The sequence below is a fragment of the Buteo buteo genome, chromosome 3 (genome assembly GCF_964188355.1).
Source record: "Buteo buteo chromosome 3, bButBut1.hap1.1, whole genome shotgun sequence".
Classification (NCBI taxonomy): Eukaryota; Metazoa; Chordata; class Aves; order Accipitriformes; family Accipitridae; genus Buteo; species Buteo buteo.
Window position 1 is genome coordinate 18,611,877 of NC_134173.1, and position 23,363 is coordinate 18,635,239.

Sequence of the window (23,363 nt, forward strand, 5' to 3'; positions counted from 1 at the left end):
GGTTTTTTAAAAAATATTTTATTAGAAAAAATTTCAACCAAAGTTATTCACTAAACAACTGTACAAAACATATTTCTTTGGTCAATTTGTGAAAGTTACCTTAATTTCTTTAGCTACCCACATCTGTGAAAGAAATTTTTCTTAAATAAAGAATTTATGTACACAACAAATTAAGCTGCTGTTGCTTGGCAATGACTATGTAATCACCTTCTCAAGGGATGTTTAAGACTGCACGTGTGACTTACAGAAGAATTCAAAACTGATCAGAAGAGTGCAGGTGGAAGACCGTTGCCAAAAAGTAAGCGCCAAGAACTTGGTATTTTCCATTGTGAAGAAGTATCTGTGGAATTGTTGCTCTGCAACAAGAACAGAATAATTCTTTAGGTTTTAAATAATAATGATGTAATTCTAGCTCTGGCACATGTTTTAACATAATGGGCAGCATTTCAATTGTCAGTATCATTGTGGGTTGCTTTAGGGAAGAGTACTGGAAGATCAAACTTGATCAAACCTTGACACAATTTCCCCCCCACACTTGTCAAACAAAGGGACTGGGGTTTAGGTTTGGCTTTTCAGGTGGGGAAATTCCCAGTGAGATTTTAAACCAAAACGTATTTTTAATTTGGCATATACTTGATGACCAAAGGCCAAAATGAACCCAAGTCATACATTTTTAACTTTTCTAAAATTCAGCTGAGTAACATTTTTCACGTGCTGGACTGAAAAAAAATGGAAATTACAGATAGGAAATATGAAAGCAAGAACTCTAGATCAAACAGCACTTACTTCGCTTTTAATTAGCTGGAGCCATTCATTAAGATAGTTAACAAGAGCAAATGCATCAGGGATGTTGTCCCCTTCTGAGCAGAATTTCAGAAGAACTGCCATTTGGATTCCTTTTGAACAGCTGCAACAAAAATGAGCAGGCATTTCTATTTCTTGTCTAAATCCAGAACACTTACATTTATGTATTAAGAGCAATAACAAACTGCATATGGCTTGTTACAAAAAACCAAACCCAAACAAAAAGTAAAAATGTATGCATATATGTAGATTTTTTTTTTTTTCTTCCCTCTCCAGACTTCCTTGCTTGCATTTTCACACTTCATGTTCTTTTTCTTAGTCTTGAATTTGTTCTTTGCTTTGTGAGGCAGGAATCCTCGGTCATGAAAGAGTTACTCAGGGCCTCTTTTACATACTTAGTTTGCATTTTTGTGCTGGTGGGGCATTTATACAGATCCTTTGATACAATCACTCCTTATCTTTCTGTGTATTTCAAACAGCAGTTTTGCAGGCTGCATGTTACTACTTTACTCACAATATTCCCATTTTTTCATTTAGATATTAATATTATTTTTTAAAAGTTTTTTTTCCTAAAGTCCTGGGAGGTCTTTTCTTTTGCATTTGTATGCTGTTTCCATACCAAAGTCAGTACAAAGGTAAGCACGATATTAATAACTCCTGCTGTTGGATGCAACAGTTTGGACAGGTGCCAAAAACAATAGCTAAAATAATAAAAGTGAATTTTCCACCTGACACTTACAAACACCTTTTGCAGAGCTAACAAACACAGTTGTACCATAATGAGAGAGTACTACTATCCAAAATTTGAAACTCCGACATGCTTTCAGCACAACTTCTGATGCACACACCTTTTAACAAAACCCCCACATCTAATTGTTTGCTGGCCCTGAAATCTTAACTCTTTCTTAGTGCCTAGAATTTTTTTTTTAACAACTGATGATGGAACTATTTGTCACAGGAAACAGTTTTAGTTAAAGTATCACAAGTATAGGAATTTTACTATTTACAAATTCCGGTTTGCATAAAATCAGATACGAGATTAATCATGATCTTAACTGTAAAGGCTTTATTATTTTCCTTTAGCCCACTCACTTATATTTTTATCATATTTTAACTTTATGATGCAAAATTCCCTCTTTTTTTCCCCTCTTAATTATGGGCTTGATCTGGAAGAAGTTCTATTCCTATAAAACCCTTCTCTATGAAAAGAGGGACCTTTCTTTTCCTACAACATAGTGGTTTAAAAGATAATTTTACACATGTACTAAAAAAAAAGACTTCTGATACATTTCCGTGCTTGTCTTTAGGCAACTCACCTCTCAGTAAATAATAGTTTTGTGATGCCACCTCCAGGAATATGTAGAACTTTTTCTGTATCATTTATTCCAGGGTAAGCTGCTATTTTTTCCATTTCTTTCCAGCTTAGCTCCTGCATAAGGCCTCCAATTGCTTTCTCAAGATCAGGTGTAAGTAGGTAGCGTAGTGGTGTCCTAGAAACAAATCAAGAATACATTCAGTCTGACAATAAAAGACACTACCAATGTTATTACTTGTGACAGAAAGAAGCTGCAAGCATTGAGGACATCACACCTGCAATAAAGAATTGCATTGATATTCCCTTCCTCCTCAAATCACAGTTAAAAAGTAGTCTGTGGCCTCAAAACAGTACAAACTACTCAACTTTCTGCCACAAATAGAACTAAGGTACCCTCTTTTTAGAGGCTCAAATGACTGGCAAGTACCAGATACATAAGCACATAAATTGGAGAACTGCTTATGGTTGTTAAAATGATTTACAAATAAAATGTGCTTTTTCTTCCTTCAGATAGGAGGTGATTAATTTAAGATTTGTTAGGGTAAACTTGGACTTCACCATGATATGGTATTTTTAATAAGCTCCCACTACAAATATATGCAGGCTTCAGTCAAGTCTAAGTGTTTTCTGAATGCACTACCTTCACTCTTTAGTCAATCTGCTATAAGAGAGTTACTCTGTGGTGCTGAGGCAAGGAGCGGGGGTGCGCACACGTGCCTCTGTGTGTTAAATCACCACAACTTATGACTCCGACTACATCGAATAACGGTCAGTCCCTCTCATTTCATTCTGTGTTAGCTGGCCATTCTGCAACTGTATGCAAATATCACTGCTAACTCTATCTGGGACGTACATGGACCTAAACCTCCTATAAGGCCCTACACATTTATAGTCTGAGGATAACAATTGCTCTTTTGCAAAAACACTGATTTTTGTTTGTGTTAAATCACCAATTATGATGTCCTCAATCAGCCAGTAATGCTTGTTTTTTAAAGGGGTAATATCTAGTAAGAGTACATATAGTCTGAACCTTGCAGTTGCCTCTCAGCAAATAAGAATTGATAACTTCCTATAAAAAAAGAATGACAACTTACTATACTGAAGAAAACCTTCAAAATGCAGAATAATGAAGAAGAGATAAGAAACTAACCAATATTCTAATTAACTGTTAAAAATCTAATCTGTGATCTGTGTGTTAGGAGCTAATCCCTGACATTGCTTGCAGCCACAAGAAATTAAGAAGTTAAAACTGAGGCTCTGTTGCCTGACAGTGCAGGCCAAGTGCAATTTACTTACAGCTTACTATTTGCTCATTGCTTTCGACAGTAGTCACTGACAAAGTTCAGAGACTAATCCTGTATAACATAATGTTTTAATAGGATATGAAGTATTTTATGATCTATGTACACAGCCAAGCAAAAGAACCCTGCCAGAAGTACTCAGTAGAGGGAAATATGTCAGTTTGTCAAAAAGAAGAGAAACATTAATTAGGTCTTTTAATGACACAAACATACCCAAGCAGTTGCTCATCATCGCGCTGGTATGCATGGCTGCTAGACAGAAGAACGATTCTGGCACATTTGCTACTTTTCACCCAAGAAAGCAGTGTTTGACAGAATGGCCTGTACTTGTTCTTTATGCAAAGACAGAAGAAAAAAAAGTGAAAAATATATTGCTTCCTTAAAAAAAAGCCAAAAGCCAACAATACTAGGTGTTAAATAGAATGTTTAGCAGTGATGTTAATTTTTCTTCATATCCATTTAGACTTCAGCTTCAGATATATTTTCAAAAAGCATGGGACTGCTCTGGATGTTTAGTTAATCAAAACTACAAGTATAATGATAAAAATTATCATTAAGACCATGTTAACAACAACAGTACCATCTGTTTTGTGTGCCATTAATACCAATGGAAAAAGCTTTATAGTAAGATGGGATGGTAGGATCACACAGTATTTTTTCACACTTTGAACTGCTAAAAACCGCAGCACAAAATTTTTTCTGGTATGGTATTCTGCTTATTTTAAATTACAGCCACTGTCCAGTTAATGAGTAATTGTAAATTCTTCATTTTTTACATAATGAATGCAGTTTAAATGAATATAGAACACTATGAAATAAGTAAATTGGAGTGACACCGAATATTAAGCTATTGCAATAGAAGAACCCACAAAAACAATAAATGTAGAGGGAAAAAAAAAGACAAAACCCAGACCATTTTGTATTTTCAAGACTGTTAATAACTAAAGATGTATTTACACTAAAATCTACCAATATAGGTGGGCTGTTATGGGGCTTGGAAAAAAAAAAAACAAACCCCAACCCCCAGTGAATGCAGAAGTCAGTTTTTTTCAGCTAAAACTGTATCAACTGCAGAAGTTGTTATAGCACAAAGCAGAAAAATATTTCTGCTAGGCCACTTAAAGTATTTGACAGCAGAACTATTCAAACTGAATAATGAAGTAAGAACAATCAATGAACATGCCTACCTTTATAAAAGGTGATCTGATCTGCAGAACTACAAGTTTCTTTGAAGGTAACGAATACACTACAAGAAGAAATAAATCAGTTTTGTAAGAAGAAAGCAAGAAAGAGATCTGGGTTTAGAAGTATCCAGATTTATCCAATTTACAAACTTCAGGATAGTAAACCTTTCAACTATCAATTCATATGGGAAAGCATGACACTATCCACAGCGTTAAAAATACGTAGTGTTGTGCATTGTCTTAATTGGACTTAATTTTGCTAAATTCAAAGGATTGAATGAAGAAAAATATACGAAGATCTGCCTCCTGTAATGATTCAGATAATCTCTTTATGCAGCTTTGCAAAGATTGACAGATTATTCTGAGATTTCCATGTTTTAAGAGAGAAAAAAAAAGAAATGCAATGATCACTGTAGGGAAAGAAACTAAGAATTTGAAGTGGGGACAGGGAGAAACACCACATAAGGAAAAAGGCAAACATAGGTGGAAAGAAAGGAAGAAGAGAGAATAAATATCCTTCCACACCAGAAATTCAGCTTGCATTCCAGTAGTTTACTGTAAGTATGTGCACACTGCATGTTGCTATGGCTTAAAACCACAGAGAGTTTTGGCTGCACTATAATATGGTTGAAATTCAACATTTCTTACTGGTTCCATATGTCAAACTTATTATCCAAAATAACAATAGTAACAGTTTCCTCCGTGAAGCGTAAATACGTTCTTACCTGTAAGTTACTGAAGTGGTTATTACTGACCTTAGTTTAAACATTGTTCACATAAGCAAAATGTAACAACAACAAAAAAAGTAAATGTGACATTCTTACACCGTATGCAGCTTGCAAATACATTCAGCGTTCAATACCCACCTTCAGCATTTATACTCAGCTCCATTGAATTTTCTTCTGCTGTTGCATATGGATTATTTCCAACCATTGGCACCAGGCAATCGGTGTAAAAGTAACCAACTTTAGTCATGTCAAGCGTGGAAATCACTAGATCTATTGCCAGTTGACCAACATTTCCCACCGACACTGCTGGCTGAAGTAACAGAAATAACTGAATTACAGTGCGTTTTATGGACAATACGAGATGCTCTTCAAATAGTGAAAGTTTATATTACTTAAATTCTGGTCAAACATAATTTCTAAAGTAATTTCTACTTCTTAACAGATTACTAATACAGGCATTGGTCCCTGTCCCACAAAAACATTCTGACCATTTCTGTGAATAATCCTGTCTCACTATAAACTTAAAGGCTTGGAAACTTGTCTCCTCCCTCTCTTTTTTTTGGATACAGAGTAGATAAGTGTCACTCCAATGACTAAGGCTGAGATTGGCAGGCCTGAAGTGACACCTAATGGTAAAGTTAATATTACATATTAAACCTGTATATCTCAGCTTGGCTCATCTACAAGAGTAGATTGTTCTTCATCTTTTAAGGACAAAAATGCTAAGGGTCATCTTGGATTCATTTTATAGGAATTACCACCAATTATCACCAATCGGGGCTGATACCGGCCTAATCTGATGGCACCAAAAATCAAGAGCTTGTGTCCTTCTACAGAAACTGCTACAGGAAGAAAACAGTAAAATTTTCGCTTGCTTCCCTCTAATTTATAAGCAAGTCTGTGTCTACGAATTGCTGCTGCCACCAGCTGCAGAAACACACCGAATTTGACGCTGATGACCTCGCGGTGAAAGAGGACGTAGCGGCCCTGACGGAGCGTCACGACCAACCGGCTGGCATCCAGCAGCCAACTGTTACTCCCAGACACAGAAACCAGCCGAGGTCTATTTCCTCTGGCTAGTCAGCTGATGGGGAACGACTTCCCGTGCAGCCTGCAGAGTCATCGCGGGCCGCGCAGCCCTCAGTGCAAGGTGATAAGGCTACCTTTAAGTAATACACTAAAGGGACCCGCTAGCTTGACAGGAGCAAAAAACACGGGGGGGGTGAGGAGGGAGACGTTGACGGAAACGGAAGAGACCGCACCAAGCTTTGCAGGAAACGGCTCTGGGAAGGACGCCCGCAAATCCTCTTTTACTCGGCAAAACATCCGACAGATGTACGCACGGGCGCTGCAACCGCCCGCCCGGCGCCTCTCCGCCTTCCGACGGCCGAGCACCCAGGGCCGGCCCCCGGACGGACGACAGAGAACGACCAACGCGCCCCGGCCTTCCTGCCCCACAGGCGCGGGCGAGCCGGGCAGACAAGCCCCTGCCCGCGCCCCACAGAACAGGGAGAAGCCCTCCGCGCCGGGGCCCCGAGAAGCGGCAGCTCCGGAGTGCCCCCGTTGGGGCAGCGCCCTCTGAAGCCCACCGAGGGGGGGGGTAAGGAGGAGCGCGACTTACCATGAGCAGAGTGAAGCCTTTAAAGTCGGAGCCGGCGGAGCCGCCGCCGCCACGGTCGCAAGGAACAAACATGCCGGCCGCGAAAGAACGGGCGCTGCGCCGCTCTCCTCAGCGGGGCGGGAACGGCCGTTAGCGCCCGCCTCGCGCCGTCCTGAACGGCGGTTGGGGCGGGGCCTCCCGCGCGGCGCGCCCCCGGTCCTCCGGCGGCGGGAAGCGTCGCCGTTCTTTCTCCTGCGCTGCCGCCATGTCGCTGCCGCCGGAGAAAGCCTCCGAGCTGAAGCAGATCATTCACCAGCAGCTGGTCAAGGTGGGGGCGTCTCCGCGGTGGAGCGACTTCTCCTGCCGGGGACGGAGGGGAGGGGGCTTTGCTCTTTGCCGCGTCGGCGCTGCGGACCCCGGCCCTTGGTGACAGCCGTGCCCGCTGAGGTGGCGGCAGGGCACGCAGCCCGCTCGCTCCGCGCCCGCTCCCGCTCCCTCGCCCTGCTTTGTTTTTCCCACCAGAGCCGCTTCAGATGGTTTCCAGGCGCCGTTTTGCCTTACGGGCGTTTGCAGCGGTCCGCGCCCTCCTCTAATGGCTGCCTCGGCCCGCGGCCTGTTCCCCGCCGTCCACCGACCGCTCCGCTTCTCGCCCCCCTCCCCTCGTTCCTGGGCTGCGGAGGGAGGGAGGAAGCTGAGGGCCCTACCGTCCTGCCTCCCCCCGTTGCTGCTCTGTCACTCGGTGTCCCTCTCTGAGGAGACGGGGAGAGGACATGGCGGGCTGAGCGGCAGCGGCAGCGCCCCGAGGCTGGGGCTCTCTGAGCCGGGTTCCCTGGGCTGTGCCTTGAACTGAGGGGGAGATAGATGGAATGCTTTAACTCGTGTATCGCCAGGTATTTCGGGTCCCCGCGGCTGCGTGGTCTTAACAGCCTTCCCGGCTGATCAACTGCTTTACACATCCACGCAGTTTCACAGCTGAGGGGAAGGACAGAAATTCTGACTTCCCTTTGCGCGTAGGGGAAGCTTGCAATGGAGATTTACTACTTAGTGACTTATCTACAAGTATATAAAGGTGTACTTTTCCCCTTAAAAAATAAGAAACTTTTATCATAAGTTTGAATTTTGAGGGAGACAATGAATTAAAACAGTGAGCATTTTATAACTGATGGATTTGAAGACCCTTTTGTAAGGAGGGAGGTTCAAAGCAGGGGATGCTGCCAAAAGCAGTGAAAATGCTCGTGTTTGGTATGCTTGTGGTTTTTTTTAACTGGTAGAGCTGCTTTGGTGAGATAGTGACTCATTTGATTAGTTCTGAAAGGATTAATATTTTGGTATAGTTATTTATGTGTTCCTAGGAGAATACCTTTAGTCTTATAGAGTGATTGATTAGTCATAGCTGCTACAATATAAAGAGCTTGTATTTGTAGCCTGTAATGAATTTTCTTTTAGATGGATGTCCATGGCAGGATAAGAGAAGTTCTTGCTGAGACTATACGTGAAGAATTAGCACCTGAGCATCAGCAGTTATCCACAGAAGATCTGATAAAAGCCTTAAGACAACGAGGAATCATTGATGATGTTATGAAGGAACTTAAATTTGTAACTGTAAGTAGCTTCTGAAGAGTGAAAATGTTTTTGCTTATTCCTCTTACTGACTTGGTGTTTTGACAAAGCAAAACCTCGTTACTTCTAAAGGTTTGTGATGGCTTTAGTGATTTGTGACATATTAGGAGCAGAACAGCTTAATGCATAAGCTAAAATTGATTTAATGATAATACTGCATTGAAAGTATTTGTTCAGTTTCGTAACATCTCAAGTACTAGGTGGGAGCATACCCAAGGAATGGCATTCAGTTGAAATGAAGGATTCTTTAATTTTTAGAAGAGTGTGGTAAGAGCACTGTGGCATCCCTTGGTGCGTTAAAAGGTCTTAATTGTAATTCCAGGATGTGAATGAAAAGGAGAGGACTTCAGCTCCAAAACCATCAACACATTTTGTTGCCAGAGAACCACCAGTTTTGAAAAGAAGTATGTTGCTTGTTTATTTTAATATTTGGATCATAGTTTTGAGAGAAATTTGAAGTCTATGATTTTTGAACTCTGAGTAATCCAGTATGAACTGGCATAAAGGTGGATGTGTTTCCTGCTTGTCTACAGGAAGTAAATTCATGTAAGCAGCAGAAATTAGTGTCACATAAAATGTGACTTCTTAAAAAAAATTCATTTATTTTACATTAAGATAACTTCCATAAATTTTAAAATCACTTTCCCCTAAACATTTGTTTCAAAAAAGTTTCTTTTTTTTCTAGTCTCCTGTTAGTTAACTGATATTTGACATGCTTCCTAAGATCTGTTTGTAGTCTCTTCATTTTTATTGCTACGCTTTACAGCTAACATTGACCCAACACGGAGGTATCTTTACCTTCAGGTTTTGGGTGGAAAAGCTTTTCTGGAGCATCTTCAGGAACCGGAGCCTCTGCCTGGCCAAATCTCTTCTACCTTCACTCTGTGTTTACATTTTCGAAATCAGCGCTTCCGTTCTAAACCTGTACCCTGTGCCTGCGAGCCAGATTTTCATGATGGTTTTTTACTTGAAGTACACAAGGATAGCCTAGGTAAGGAACATTGTGGATTTAAAGCTGATGCTATTGGGGTTTTTTCTGACTTCAGAGTTATTGTGAAGTATGTTTGATATTATTTAGTGGCTTTCCTTCCTATTTTTATCATGTTTTCCTAAGGAAACTGATTACTGTATTAAGTTACACTACTTGTAGATCTTTCTCTACTCTGGACTCTTTTCCTTCTATTCCATTCTAAAATAATTTTTGTAGTTGACCGACTTTAGCCATAATTGACAGTGAGATGATAGTCTCAGAGATGGTAAGAGATACTAAGGTGGCTGTGATTTTCATGAACTTTGTGCTGACAGGTGAATAAGGGAAATGTAAATTTGTCATCATATGGAAGGAAAAACTTCAGTGTAATTTCAGTTTGCCTACCAGTTGGCAAACACCTGCAGAAGAGTCAGTAATCCATAACCTGTATTACCATTCTTCTCTTGGTAGCCAAGGAACATGGTAAGAGCTAAGTATGTTATGAAAAGGCTTCTGGATATTGTCTGAATCCTGTAGAAATCCAGGGTGGCTTATGGAATATCAGGGAACAGAGAGAAAGCCAGAGCTATTGTAGTTGGACTTGGGGAAGGGAGTGAATATACCACAAATTCAAAGAAAACCAGAATTTGTTAATTCTGCTTAGGCTTATGGAGCAGACCCTGTATCATAGGATCAAGCTTAACTACAGAGAGAGTTGTTTCCTAAATACTGATGTATAGTAAGCTGACCTGATGCATTCCAACTTAATAAAATAATAATTTTCAATTTCTTTTACTTAATGGTGCTTTAATATTCTTTATTTTCCTAAATGCTAGTTCCATTTTAATTTTTGTGCTGTGAACCAGTTACATTGGAGTACTCAACTATAGGAATCTTTTTATATCCACTGTAAATCAACTGTAATCTTTCTGTAGCTCTGTCCTAGACTGAGTTTGATTTTAAGATGGGATCATTGCTTACACCTCTGTACATGAGATGTTTCTTAAAATGCTATGCATGCAATTAATGTAAATGCATACTTTTTTTAATTTTGAGGAGGACTTGGGATGGTAATATTTTTTTGCTGTCTTCTCTTGGTTGAATAATGGCAGGTGATGGAAGTAAAATGGTGGACGCAACCACTATGTTATCTATATGTGATCCAGTGCATATGGTTCTGATCAAAACAGACACATTTGGTGAGACAACGCTAGTAGCATCCTATTTCTTGGAGTGGCGATCTGTCTTGGCTGCAGAGAATGGCATAACAAACATTGCTGTTGAACTCCTGGGTGTGGGTAAGGATAAATAATAATGCTGTAATGATGACTTGAGATATTGAGTACTGAGCTTGCTTATAAGCTTAAAGCAGTATTTATGGTGTAGTTTAATTTTAGTTCGACTCACAAATTACTCTAAGGTATCATTAGAAAATGTGTAGGAGACTAATGGTCAGATTTTTCTGTTACCAAAGTACTAAAAATGTGTATTCCAGATCCTGCGTAGTAGTGGCCCCCATGTCTGGGAACTCCCACTTCCCAGATCAACTCCCATTTGATTTTCTGCAAAATCTGGCTAAGTTATCAAAAACAAACCAACCAACCAAAAATCTACCAATTCATGGTTGTGACATGGATTTGATGGATGGACCACTCGGTGGATAAGGAATTGGCTGGATGGTCACACTCAAAGAGTTGCGGTCAATGGCTCAATGTCCGAGTGGAGACCAGCTATGAGTGGTGGTCCTCAGGGGTCGGTATTGGGACCAGTGCTGTTTAACATCTTCGTTGGTGACACGGACAGCAGGATTGAGTGCAGCCTCAGCAAGTTTGCTGACAATGCCAAGCTATGTAGTGCGGTCGACATGCCAGAGGGGAAGGGATGCCATCCGGAGGGACTTTGACAGACTTGAGAGGTGGGCCTGTGCAAAATTCCTGAAGTTCAACAAGGCCAAGTGCAAGGTCCTGCAGCTGGGTCAGAGCAATCCCAAGCACAAATGCAGGCTGGGTGTTATGAGTGGGTTGAGAGCAGCCCTGTGGAGAAGGACTTGGGGGTATTAGTGGATGAAAACCTGAATCTGAGCCAGCAATGTGTGCTCACAGCCCAGAAAGCCAACTGTATCCTGGGCCACATCAAAAGAAGCGTGGCCAGCAGGTCGAGGGAGGTGATTTTGCCCCTCTGCTCTGCTCTGGTGAGACCCCACCTGCAGTATTGTGTTCAGCTCTGGGGCCCCCAACATAAGAAGGACATGGACCTGCTCAAGGGAGTCCAGAGGAGGGCCACAGAAATGATCACGGGGCTGGAACCTCCTGTGAGGACAGGCTGAGAGAGTTGGGGATGTTCAGTCTGGAGAAGAAAAGGCTCTGGGGAGACCTTGTAGCAGCCTTCCAGTACCTAAAGGGGGCCTACAGGAAAGATGGAGAGGGACTTTTTACAAGGGCATGTAGTGATGGGATGATGGGTAATGGCATTAACCTGAAAGAAGGTAGATTTAGATTAGATGTAAGGAAGAAGTTCTTAATTGTGCGGGTGGTAAGGCGCTGGGACAGGTTGCCCAGAGAGGCTGTGGATGCCCCATCCCTGGTCTAGTGGAAGGTGTTCCTGCCTATGGCAGGGGGGTTGGAACTAGGTGATCTTTAAGGTCCCTTCCAGCACAAACCATTCTGATTCTATTATCTCCAGGAATATATCAGAGCAGTGCACCGAAGAGAGTTTGTGTCCCTTTCATAGCAAACTAGCAACTGCTAGAGAAAGTGATCTCTGCTGTGCTGCCTTTTGTTCCAGTATCTGGAAGCATGTTTTCTGACAGAAGGGCTGAAGAGCTTTGTTTAGTTGCTTAGCAGGTAGTATATATGTGTATTTTTATCACTTGTCCCCACTCCGCTTTTTAGGAGTTCCAACCTAAGCTTTTAGGATATTACGATTTAGTGGATAAAGACTAGGACTCAACCTGTCATGACTTGCTACACTAGCTATCCCAGAGTTTGGTCAACTAGTGGCTGCTGAGTCATTTGAGTATTCTTTATTGCAGTTTCTCTACCTGTTAGGTAGGTGAGCAGTTCTTGATAGTTTCAAAAGAGTTAAATTATACCTTCAAAATATATTGGAGGTTGGATATACTATGTAAGTTATTCCTGATTGTCATCACTTTTGGCTGCTTTTTAGGGTGGGGTGAGGGGGTGTGATTTGGTGCAGTGTTTTATCCAGCAAATACAAATCTAGCAAGCTTATTTGCTAATGTGTTTGTTAGCTGCATTTCCTTCTGAAAATGCTGGCATTGGCAAATCTTTAGTAACCAATATGGGTTTGGATAGTCTCTCAAATGAAGAGCTTTTTATGTATAGTGACTTGGAAATGTGTAACAAATAAGTTGAGTTTAATACTCAAATGGGTGATGGGAGAAGTTAAATCTAATTATAATTATCTTTTTTCCAAGTAATAAAGTATCAATCCAGTAAATCCGGTGCTTTTTCTCCTCTTCAAAAGTCTTGTCATTGTAAAAAAATGCATCAAGAACATCAAAGCATGCTGCCATCTCAGATAAATAGACAAACTACTAGGTGTGGCTTCTGTTACTTGTATAATTTATAATCCTATCTCTCTGTTGTTTTGTAATGCTTCTTGTTCTTTATGTAATTCTAAATTTTTCAGCATTATGCAACAACATTACATTTGTGGGGTTTTGTGGTTCGTTTGTTTGTTGCTTGGGGGTTTTTTTTGAAGTTGATTAATCTATCAAAAATCTGGGTCCTTCATAATAAACTGTATCTTGGGGAAGATAAACTTCACTTATTTCCGACTACTTAAATTTGAGCTACCTGCATGATCAGTGGAATAGGCACTTCTACAGTGTGTGAATCTCCTACTCTATTTTAGGTGCCTATTCTAGATGTTTCTAGAATGCCATTCATCTCATACATCCTGGTACTGGCTGCAAAGAGGGCCTTAGATCACTATCTCAGATCTAGAGGTCTGCTTTTTTGGCCAGATTATGGTTTCTTGGAGCCTCGTTTGAGTTTGAAATGTAAATAAAGATGCTTATTTTGCCTATATTTAAAGAAGTTTAGTTATTTTTTGTGATTAGATAGCCAACATATTTATTTTAACTATTTGCTCCTGTCTGGCTGAAATGTCCTAAGTAAACTGAATTTGAGAGAACTGATCAAAATTTATTTTGGTTCAAAGGTACAGAATCAAAGGTTTCTGTTGGTGTTTTAAACATGAGACTGGAAATGTATCCACAGCTTAATAAAACACTGTCTCCGGAGATAACTAATACTCAAGTAAGTAATTTCTGGGAGAGCTGACTTACTTTTTTATTGGGGGGAAGGGCGGGAGTGCAGTATAGAATTACTTGTAGAGGTTGAGAGCTGTGGGTTTTTGAATGTTTGATACTTCTTTTTTTTTCTATTAAATTGAAATATAATTATGGTTTTTTGAACGACTTTGTTTATACTGAACATTATTTGAAATATTACTTTAGTAGTTTTTCTAATTACTTGTATCAAAACTTTAAGGAGAAAAATAAGAAAGATGCAATATGCCTAATTTTCTTCAGGTAGTGTATGTTTTCTTGCTCTCTTTCCCATTTGAAACAATAATTTCAAGTCAGCTGTTCTGCCTGGAAAGTCAGTAAATGTTGGCCTGAAGGTGCACACAGATATTCTTCTGCACATCAAAAGCTGAGCAATCCTTCTATACAGTAATGCATCACTTCAGATGAACACTACTTCAGTCAAGCTTGGTGTATGAGCCTACAAACAAGAAATGTAACTTGAGGTTTTTGTTCACTGGATTTTCATTTAAAAATACTGTTCTTCAGCATTTGTGCAGCACACTTTAAATATCAAGCTTTATTTTACATATGCCAGGATTTGGTGTTAATGTACTTACTGATTATGGGCTTTTTTTCCTGTTTAGAATTAACATGTATGTGATTAGTTATGTTTTTCTTACCTGCAGTTTGCTTTGGAACGTCAGAAAACAGCAGAAAAAGAACGGTTATTTCTTGTGTATGCTAAGCAATGGTGGAGAGAATACCTACAGATTAGGCCTACACACAATGTAAGGCTGGTAAAGATTTTTGCACAGGTTTGTAAATTTTACGAATAGATCAATCCTTTCTTTAAGTTATCTTTTTTATTTTTTGATATATTTTGAAGTTTATGTGTATATAGAATCTGTAGGGATTTATGATGTGGTTACATTCAGGTCAGGGCTACCTGTGGTGTATCATGCAAAAAATGAAATTTGTAAGGATTAAACTTCTATTTGTGTATTGAAGCTTAATAGCATGATGCAGACAGAAGGGTTGCTCCAACCACCTCTGATGTAGGAGGTGGTAAAGCCTGTTTAGTCTTTTCTGTGTATACTCACAAATGGCAAAGACTTACGTGAACTGTGCAAACTGTTTCAAACAAATTTTATACCAGATAAACAGTTACAAAAGCAGACTTAGTAGATCTATTGGAACAGATCCATACAATATTCAAGCTCTGTATGGTCTGTAAAACAATCTGTCTTGTTTATGTCACACAGTAGCTATGGACATAATTATTGTAGGCTAATAAGCTACTGTCAGTTGCTCCTTGGAGGCTGTCCCTCAGTAAAAGGAGTGGTATGATCCTTGCATTTTTCGTGCTATGAATTTAGCCTGCATAGTGGCAATTTTCCTAGCACAGATAATGCGCAGTAGCTTATTATCTCAAAGTAATGTCCTGAAGTGATCTGTGCCTACTCTTGCTGTTCAGTGAAGTCACAACTTCCATTCTGGCTGTACCGTGAGTGTTCAGTAGTGATGTGAACTTACAAATCCCAGCCAGCACGCTGAGCCCCTACCCAATCACTCACTCACTCCACCCCAGCAGGGTAGGGGAGGGAACAGAAGGGGCAAAAGCGAGATAAAACTCATGGGTTGAGATAAAGATGGCTTAATAAGTGAAGGAAAGAAAGAAAGGAGGGGGGGGGGGGAAGTGGTGCAAAGACAATCACTCACTACCTCCCACCAGCAGGCTGATGCCCAGCTAGTCTCCAAGCAGGGGCATGTTTAGAAGAAGTCAGTTCTCCACCAGTTTTATTGCTGAATGTGACACCGTATGGCACAGAACATCCCTTTGGTCTGTTCAGGTCAGCTATCCTGGCGGTGTCCCCTCCCAGCCTTTTGCCCACCCTGAAACTACTCCGTGTAGGGGCCAAATGAGAAACAGAGAAGGCCTTGACACTGTGCAAGCACTGCTCAGGAACAGCTAAAACACTGGTGTGTTATCAACATTGTTTTGGTCACAAATATAAAACATGGCACTGTAGGGACTGCTGTGAAGAAAATTAACTCCATTCCAACCAGACCCCATACAAAGGCTTGTATGGGGTTTCAGGGCAGGGTATGTAGAGAAACACATAATTAAATAGGGAATTACGGAACTGGGAGTTTGGCTGGGGACATGAGGTAAAAATGGGACTTGTCCTAGTTTGAGAATAAAGTAACGTATGAGTTAATGGTGTTCTACTTTCTGCACCCAGAAAGCTACAGCAGGGTTGGGAAGAAGGTTGGAGGGGGAAGCGTTTGTGGATAGGATCAGAGGACTAAGTTCTTTGTTACAGACCAGTATAGAAACTGTCAGCCCTCAGAATGCTATAGGAACTAGGCCCCCAGCTAGTTCAGTACCTATAGAGAGTATATCTTGAGTCTCCCGCTGGCCGTAGCAAATGTTAGTAAAACTGCTCTTAATGGCCTTTCTCATTTCTGGGAAGAGAAATAAGATTATCGGAATTGTTTGATAATTTAGTTATCATCCAGTTTTATATGTGTAATGCAGAAGCATGCATTACGTATATAAAACTATATTAAATAATGAATCCTGCCTGTGACTTTTTTGATTGCTTTCAAGCTGTGAAATAATTTTCAACAGGATTCCAGTCAGCTTCAAATAAATGCTGCTTTTCTTATACCAACTTGCTGGAAAAGCATGGCAAAACCTTAATGAGGGCAATATGTGATATAGTAAAAATACGAGACCATAATTTCCTGAAGCTGCAGAGATTTAAAAGGCTTTGATCCCTTTTTAAAATATATGAACGTAAAAGTACCAATTTAGCCCAGTGAGGAAAAGAAGAGTTCTGTACTTCTTGAAATAGTTTTAATAGTTGGTAATCATAGTATTTCCTTGCAGCATGTAATAAAATGGACCTTTTCCTAGTCATCTTATTTTTTTCATTTTTCCATGAAAATTCTTCATGTTATTACTCTCTTAATTTATAGAGATCTAGTTACTTCGTTGTGAGTAAATTTTAACTGCTTTTTGGTGTTACAACAAGAGGTAGAGTATTCAAATTCAGAAGCCAATAGACACCTTTTAAACTCTAAAATCTGCTGAGTGTTTAATGTTTTGGGGGGTTGTTTTGGGGGTTTCTTTTGGGGTTTGGGTTGTGTGTGTATTTGTTCTGGTTTGTTTTTTTGCTTGGTGATAATGTAGAAATTGATAGTGGATGGAGCATGAACAGTTCCTTGCCCATTTAAGAAAATTAATTGCAGCATGTGCTGTTCCAGGTGTTCAAATCTTTAGTCCAGAATCTCCTACGAGTGACTGAGCCAGCAGAAGAGTCTAGCTGTAATGTCTTTGAATGAGTTGCCTTAATGGTCTTGTGTCTTAATTCTAGAAGTATTTTTGTGTCTTAATGTTTTTGAGTGATGTTTATTTCAGGGAGAATAAATCCCATTGCAAAGAAGACAGTCTAAGTTATGATGAATTTTTTGTGATATTTACATGCCTGGCAAATAACCATGTTTTATATGTTCAGGATGAAAATGGAGTAAACCGTCCGGTATGTTCATATATCAGACCACTTCGAGCAGGCCGGTTACTAGACACACCTAGACAAGCAGCACGATTTGTCAGTGTCCTGGGTTATGAAAGAGCTCCTGTCATTGGAGGAGGTGGTGGCAAACAAGAACAGTGGTGCACCCTTCTTGCTTTTTTATGTAGAAACCAGGTATGTGAAAATAGTCATTGTGTGACACAACAGAGTTGGTATTGTATTCTAACTGAAGTCAGTAATTTAAAAGAGGCTGCAAATACATGGATTAAATCATATTTGGAGAATTCTGTTACAATAATTTAAGATCTTTTTAAAGAGAAACGTGTTAAATAGCAGACAAGAAGGCTTTGGAGCAGACTTTCTTTACTGCTATTGTTGGGGTCCCTTTGTCAATACATCTGTTTCACAGTGAGCTTGCTTTTCTTCATTTGCTTTTCTAAGATCCCATATAATTATTCAATGAATCCCCGCTAGTGTGCAGGACACTAGTTTAAATTCTGGACTAATCCAGGAACAGTTGAAAAAGTCTCTTTTGAAAAACTGGGTTTCTTAGATGGGCTAAAATATACTGACAGTCTTTACATTCCGTTTGTGCAAGACAGGGATTTCCACTAAAAGTTTCAGCCTAGTTCTTGGTGATCTGAAAGTTGTATCATAAAACTGTAATAAATAAAACAAATTGTAACTCGTTCTGGATTATAGCTCTTCTGTTGTACCAATAAAAGTAATAGTGATCCCTTTTAATACTTCTTTGGAGTGGTCGGTGCTTTTCATTGCTACAGAGGTACTTCTGCATCCAAAAATAATCATCACTGATGTGTTTGTATTAAAAAGATGTGTTCTTGGCAGCAGGAGCTGTATCCCAAATTTTAGACCTCTTTCAAAGGCCACACAGAACAGGCATTAGCTGTTGTCTCTGAATATCACATCATGCATAGGTACCATATAAAGGCACCACTGGCTACCCACTGGCTTTCAGATGGAGATGATGATAGCAACTTTGAGTTTGAGGACCGTTGTTTGGAGGCACACAGAAAGGGTTTCCTCCAAGGCGGAAGTGGAAAGCTGTATAGAAAATAGCTGAATTTAGCCCCTGAGACGCCAGCTGGACCAGTATTACTTTTCTTGTAGAAAGTGGTATGATGTTATTAAATGAACATAGGTTCACTAAAAACTTGTTTAAATGTACTTTTCTGCATATTTCCCTTGTACATTCTGGTAGGGGAAGATTGTGTTATCTGTGTAACAAATAGATAGATCAAAGAACACTGAATTTTACATTTTCAACATTCTGAATAGTACTTGACTAAAGAGTCTTACTCTTCTGAATGCTGTGCTTTGTATTATGAAGGCTTCATTGTATGAGGAATTTTTGTTCCTTCTTTACAGCTAACATTTGTAAAGAACTTGAGACAAAGAATATTAGACATCACATTTGGAAATTGTTTTCTGTGAATTGTCAATGGTAGTGATGTATTTATGAAAGAAATGTTTTTCTGTCTGAAGGGAAAAGCAGTACACATGACTCTCAGCTGGTTTATAGTTAGATCTGTGGGGGAGGTTGTTTTATCTTTGTTTAATTTCTGAACTGTGACAACACATCCAAGCATGACGACACATTCAAGGCAGTGAAATAACAGTAGAATTACATTTTATTAAGTAACTAAATTTCCTAACTGTGAAAATACTGTGTAATTTCTAGTATTACGTTAGGTATTTGCCTTATATATGTTTTTATGTTTAATTAGAATATTGGTTTTGTCTTCACGGGTCAATAGATTCTGGTTTTGGATTGCTTGAAGGTATCTTTATAATCATAAGAAATGTTTTCCAGTATTAATCATACACTCTATTTGAATAAAAAATATAAATAGTCTATCATGAGAACATAGCAGTATTTTTAATGGATTTATTCTATCACAGAAAACTAAAACTTGTCAAGTTTAAATCTTAAAATCCTGACTTCTGATACGTGCTTTAGGTAAAGAGAAGGGAAATATGACATGTTAAATAATGGTTAGAGAAATATCACTGTTTTCTTTCTTAAAGATCTTATCCATGCCTGATACTCAAAACAACTTACTAATATTTACTGTCTAGGGTGACTGTGAAGATCATGCTAACCTTCTGTGCAGTCTTCTTCTTGGATTTGGATTGGAAGCCTTTGTGTGCGTTGGAACAAAAGCAAAAGGAGTCCCCCACACTTGGGTAATGACTTGTGGAACTGATGGAACAATTACTTTTTGGGAGAGCTTAACAGGACATAGGTGAGTAAAAGGAATATAAGAAAACTGAACAATGTATATTGGGGTTTGCGTGGGATATTTTTGTTGGTTTTTTTGCTTTTTATCTTCACACCCTATCATGTAACTGTCGTGTAATCCAAGTGACTTTTGCCTTTGAATCTTTTTTTCTGTGTACTGCTTTTGTTTGGAAAATAACTGGTTCAGTGTGAGGTGAAATATTTCAACAGTTTGTAATACAGTTTTCAGTGGCTCTAATACTATATAGTAACTTTTTTGTCTTATGGCAGCTGGTAACTGTTTTGAGTCATGGCAGCTCGTTGCCATTGATGCTATCGCTGCTATCATTTGTAGAGGAGATGAGATCTGACATGATTGTTTAGGAACCCATATTTTTTTCCTTATTTCACCTGTGAAATCAGTGTTACATTACTTCTTTCCCCTGCAGGAATCTCTGCAAGTTCTCTGAGATTCTCTCTCGAGTCATTTTGGAAGGGCACACATAGTTGTTCTGTATTCCAAAGCTTCTAGAATCTGTTATATCCAGTGTTGAAAATAAACAATTCTGTTTTGCCACTGTTTGTGTATCCTATGGTTAGCATTTGAAGATGTATTTCTCCAAATGTGATGAATGGCAGGGAAACTGTATGGGTATCTTGGTATAGTTGCAAATTTTAATTGCTGTTGAGTATGGGCTTGATTAATCAGCTTATTTTTCTAGATTTAAAGAAAAAAAAGTGATGCATTATTTCACTGTATGTTATGCCTCCAAAATGTGTTTAATTACTTTTCTGTAAATACATTAATGCCATTTTGGGTCGGGGGGGAAATGTTAACAAACTTGGCATATATTTTTAAAAGGAGGAATGGCTTATATCTGTCCCATCTAAATATTTTTACCTTCCCTTGAAATAAGGTGTATTAATAAGAAATTGAATGTTTTTGATTAGGTACATCCACAGACCTATCAACCCTGATGACCCTCCACTAGTTGAACAACCCAAGCCACTGTATCCTTACCGCACAATAGGTTGTATCTTCAACCACCAGAAGTTCTTTGGAAATTGTCAGCCCTCTGATGCTGTGGAGGTCTGTGTGTTTGACCTGCATGATGAATCTAAATGGAAACCAATGAGCGGAGAAGCAATAAAATCTGTATGTTCCCCTGGAACAACATCTTCAGTTCCCCCTTTTCCTCCTCTGTGTGCTTCCACAATAGATGCTGCGGTAACAAGCAATGAGATAGAACTGCAGCTGAGAATATTGGTCTCTGAACACAGAAAGGTAATACTATTTAAAGATTGTCATTGATCTGTTGTGGTAATAAAGGTGCATGTTTTTACTGCATACTTGTTTTGGATAGCCATTTGTTAGTTCACATACTTGTATCTTTGCAACGTGTTTTCCATCAGCTTTTGCAGAAATGCAGTATATGAAAAGTGAAATAACTGAGAAATTATTTGTAAAGGCTGTACTGAGCTAGTTCAGACATCATACTTACTATTTGCAGTGATGATTCATAGCCTCGTGTGTGGGCTCCTTCCCCCCACCCTGCCTTTGCCTCTCGTTCTAGGTCTGTGATCATCAGCTTACTGGCACCTGCAGGCTACCTATGAGTGGTCTGTAAAAGAGCTAGGAAGATCAGATCTGGTTGTTAGCGGGCTTTGCCTATCCTTTACAAATGTTTTTGGTCCTTAGATAAAAGCAGGCTTTCAGCTTTCATGATCTTACTCTGACTGCTTTACAAAATCAGAAGGTGTTTCTAGAAGTTAGTTTCATCCTTTATCAGGATTTTTACAAGACGTGTTGTGCCAGAAATGATTCTTCCTATGCTGGATATGAAGGAGATGATATTTTAAATCCCCGTTAGCTTTTGTCTGTTTTTAATGGGGTTTTTTGGTTGTTTTTGTTTTTATCTCCCCACACAATGCTCAACCTTTGGGGTGGCAAGTAATTCTCGGCGTATTAGTCTCATGCAATGTTGAATACATACACAGTAGACTTTTCTGCTTCTTTGCGTTTGTGGGATGATAGGAGGAAGGTGCATGTACATGTGTACGTGTTTTGGGGAGCTGTTGCGCATTGTTTTTTTCAGAAGTGGGTTTCCATGAGAGACATTAGAAAAATGAATCTTAGTTGATCTTTCCTGTATTTTTGCTGTGTATTTATGCACTGTCTTCTTACGTTTCATGCAGAGATACTGTAGCTAAAACATCTAGTTTTAACACTGTCCATCTTGTTTTAGTCTAGTAATCTAACTTAATTTCTTGCTAAATGTTTGGTGTTTTGTTGGTGGTGGTTGATTCTTCCAGTTGGTGTGTGAGTCAATATACAAATCTTGTTGCTTCATGGGTTCACTTCCATTAACTACAAATTAAAGATTTGTCATGGGTTTATTTGAATTTATACAGTATGCAAGCTTAGTCATATCCTAATGTTCATTCTGCGCAGTTGTCATCATTCTGTGACTTGCCTCACAGGATCTTGGCCTTTCCACTGTTTGGGATGACCATCTATCCTATCTGTTGTCACCAGCATTAGCAGCCTATGAGCTTGAACGTACAACAAGTATATCTGCAGGAAATGAAGAGTTTCAAGATGCTGTAAGAAGAGCGGTACCTGATGGCCACACTTTTAAAGGGTTTCCTATCCATTTTGTATACAGAAATGCCAGGAGAGCATTTGCCACATGTCTTCGGTAGGTCTAAATGTAAAAATATATATATGTTAAAACCAAATAGGAATACTTAATTATGAATTGCAGCTCGGTTATTTTTGATAATGACATTTAAAAAGATGAATTTCCTTAAATTAGAAGTGGAAGAAGAGTTGTGCGGTATACATAAGTGGTCATGGGGTGCAGAGCTTTTATGTTACATTGGTGAGTTCAGTGACGATAGACTGCTCATGGGTTAAATTAAAGAACGAGGAGTTAATTTATCTGCACTTGTTAAAAATGATCAGTAGTGGCCTTGTTTTCCTCCAAGGCAACAGCCCCTGCACTAGAGAGCAATATTATTATTTGTAATGACAGACTCATGGCAGTCATTGTTATGTAAGCATTAGTCACACTTAAAAAAATTGCACGTATGTAATTGAAAATTTTAAAATTAGCTTACTAATATGTGTTATTCTTGTTTTTCTTTTTGTCATATAGGTCTCCTTTTTGTGAAGAAATAATCTGTTGTAGGGGAGACCAAGTGCGCCTTGCAGTTCGTGTACGAGTGTTTGCATACCCTGAATCTGCATGTGCTGTTTGGATCATGTTTGCTTGTAAATACCGCTCTGTCCTTTGAAAAAACTCAAAATCGTTCAGACCCTTAGATCTGAAAAATAATGTATGTTGGTATAAAATTATGCAATTAAAAACTAATATTGTATTTTATATAAATGCCACTGATTTTGAATACCACAGTGTGTGTATTGAAGAGGATTGTGTACACAGTAATGATTGTATTTATAAAGAGAATTTAGTCTTATTTTTAATAAAGGTTACTTTTAATACTTACAGGAATGTGGGTCAAGTTACTAAAATGTGTGCATAAAAACTAGCTTCTTTTCTGCAGTTCTGAAGTGGTGTGAGAATTCATTTAGAAAAAAAGTCTGTTTTACCTCTCCAGGGTAAGAGACTCTTTTACCGCTCCTCTGCGTGTAGTGTCCCAGGTGTACTTTGTGAGTAGCTGAGATCCAGAAATACTGAAGTTCAAGCATCTGTCCTTTCCAACAAGAAAACTTATTTCTGCCTCTCTTGGACCAAGCAATAGCTTCTACGTTCAGCTTCTA

General features: G+C 39.3%; 2 protein-coding genes across 5 annotated transcripts; one reads left to right on the forward strand and one right to left on the reverse strand.

Annotated features, from left to right (window-relative positions):
• PSMG2 (proteasome assembly chaperone 2) lies at nucleotides 1–7,113 on the reverse strand. Its single transcript, XM_075022938.1, has 7 exons — nucleotides 6,954–7,113; nucleotides 5,471–5,642; nucleotides 4,608–4,666; nucleotides 3,634–3,752; nucleotides 2,121–2,294; nucleotides 787–907; nucleotides 1–356 (listed from the first exon to the last, which is right to left on the reverse strand). Exons 1-7 carry the CDS (start codon nucleotides 7,023–7,025, stop codon nucleotides 264–266), a joined length of 810 nt encoding a protein of 269 aa, XP_074879039.1. The 5' UTR covers nucleotides 7,026–7,113; the 3' UTR covers nucleotides 1–263.
• On the forward strand, nucleotides 6,024–23,088 carry CEP76 (centrosomal protein 76). 4 transcript variants are annotated; one of them, XM_075022933.1, is made up of 12 exons: nucleotides 6,024–6,482; nucleotides 8,379–8,534; nucleotides 8,875–8,956; nucleotides 9,319–9,543; nucleotides 10,635–10,820; nucleotides 13,708–13,805; nucleotides 14,485–14,613; nucleotides 17,320–17,511; nucleotides 19,438–19,604; nucleotides 20,531–20,864; nucleotides 22,061–22,278; nucleotides 22,738–23,088. In XM_075022933.1, exons 1-12 carry the CDS (start codon nucleotides 6,420–6,422, stop codon nucleotides 22,874–22,876), a joined length of 1,989 nt encoding a protein of 662 aa, XP_074879034.1. In that variant the 5' UTR covers nucleotides 6,024–6,419; the 3' UTR covers nucleotides 22,877–23,088. The 4 variants fall into 4 exon arrangements, with proteins under 4 accessions (XP_074879034.1, XP_074879032.1, XP_074879035.1 ...); XM_075022931.1 differs by lacking the exon at nucleotides 6,024–6,482 and adding an exon at nucleotides 7,135–7,260; XM_075022934.1 differs by lacking the exons at nucleotides 6,024–6,482; nucleotides 22,738–23,088 and adding an exon at nucleotides 7,135–7,260 and having other exon boundaries at nucleotides 22,032–22,253.
• Nucleotides 23,089–23,363: the final 275 nt, after the last annotated feature.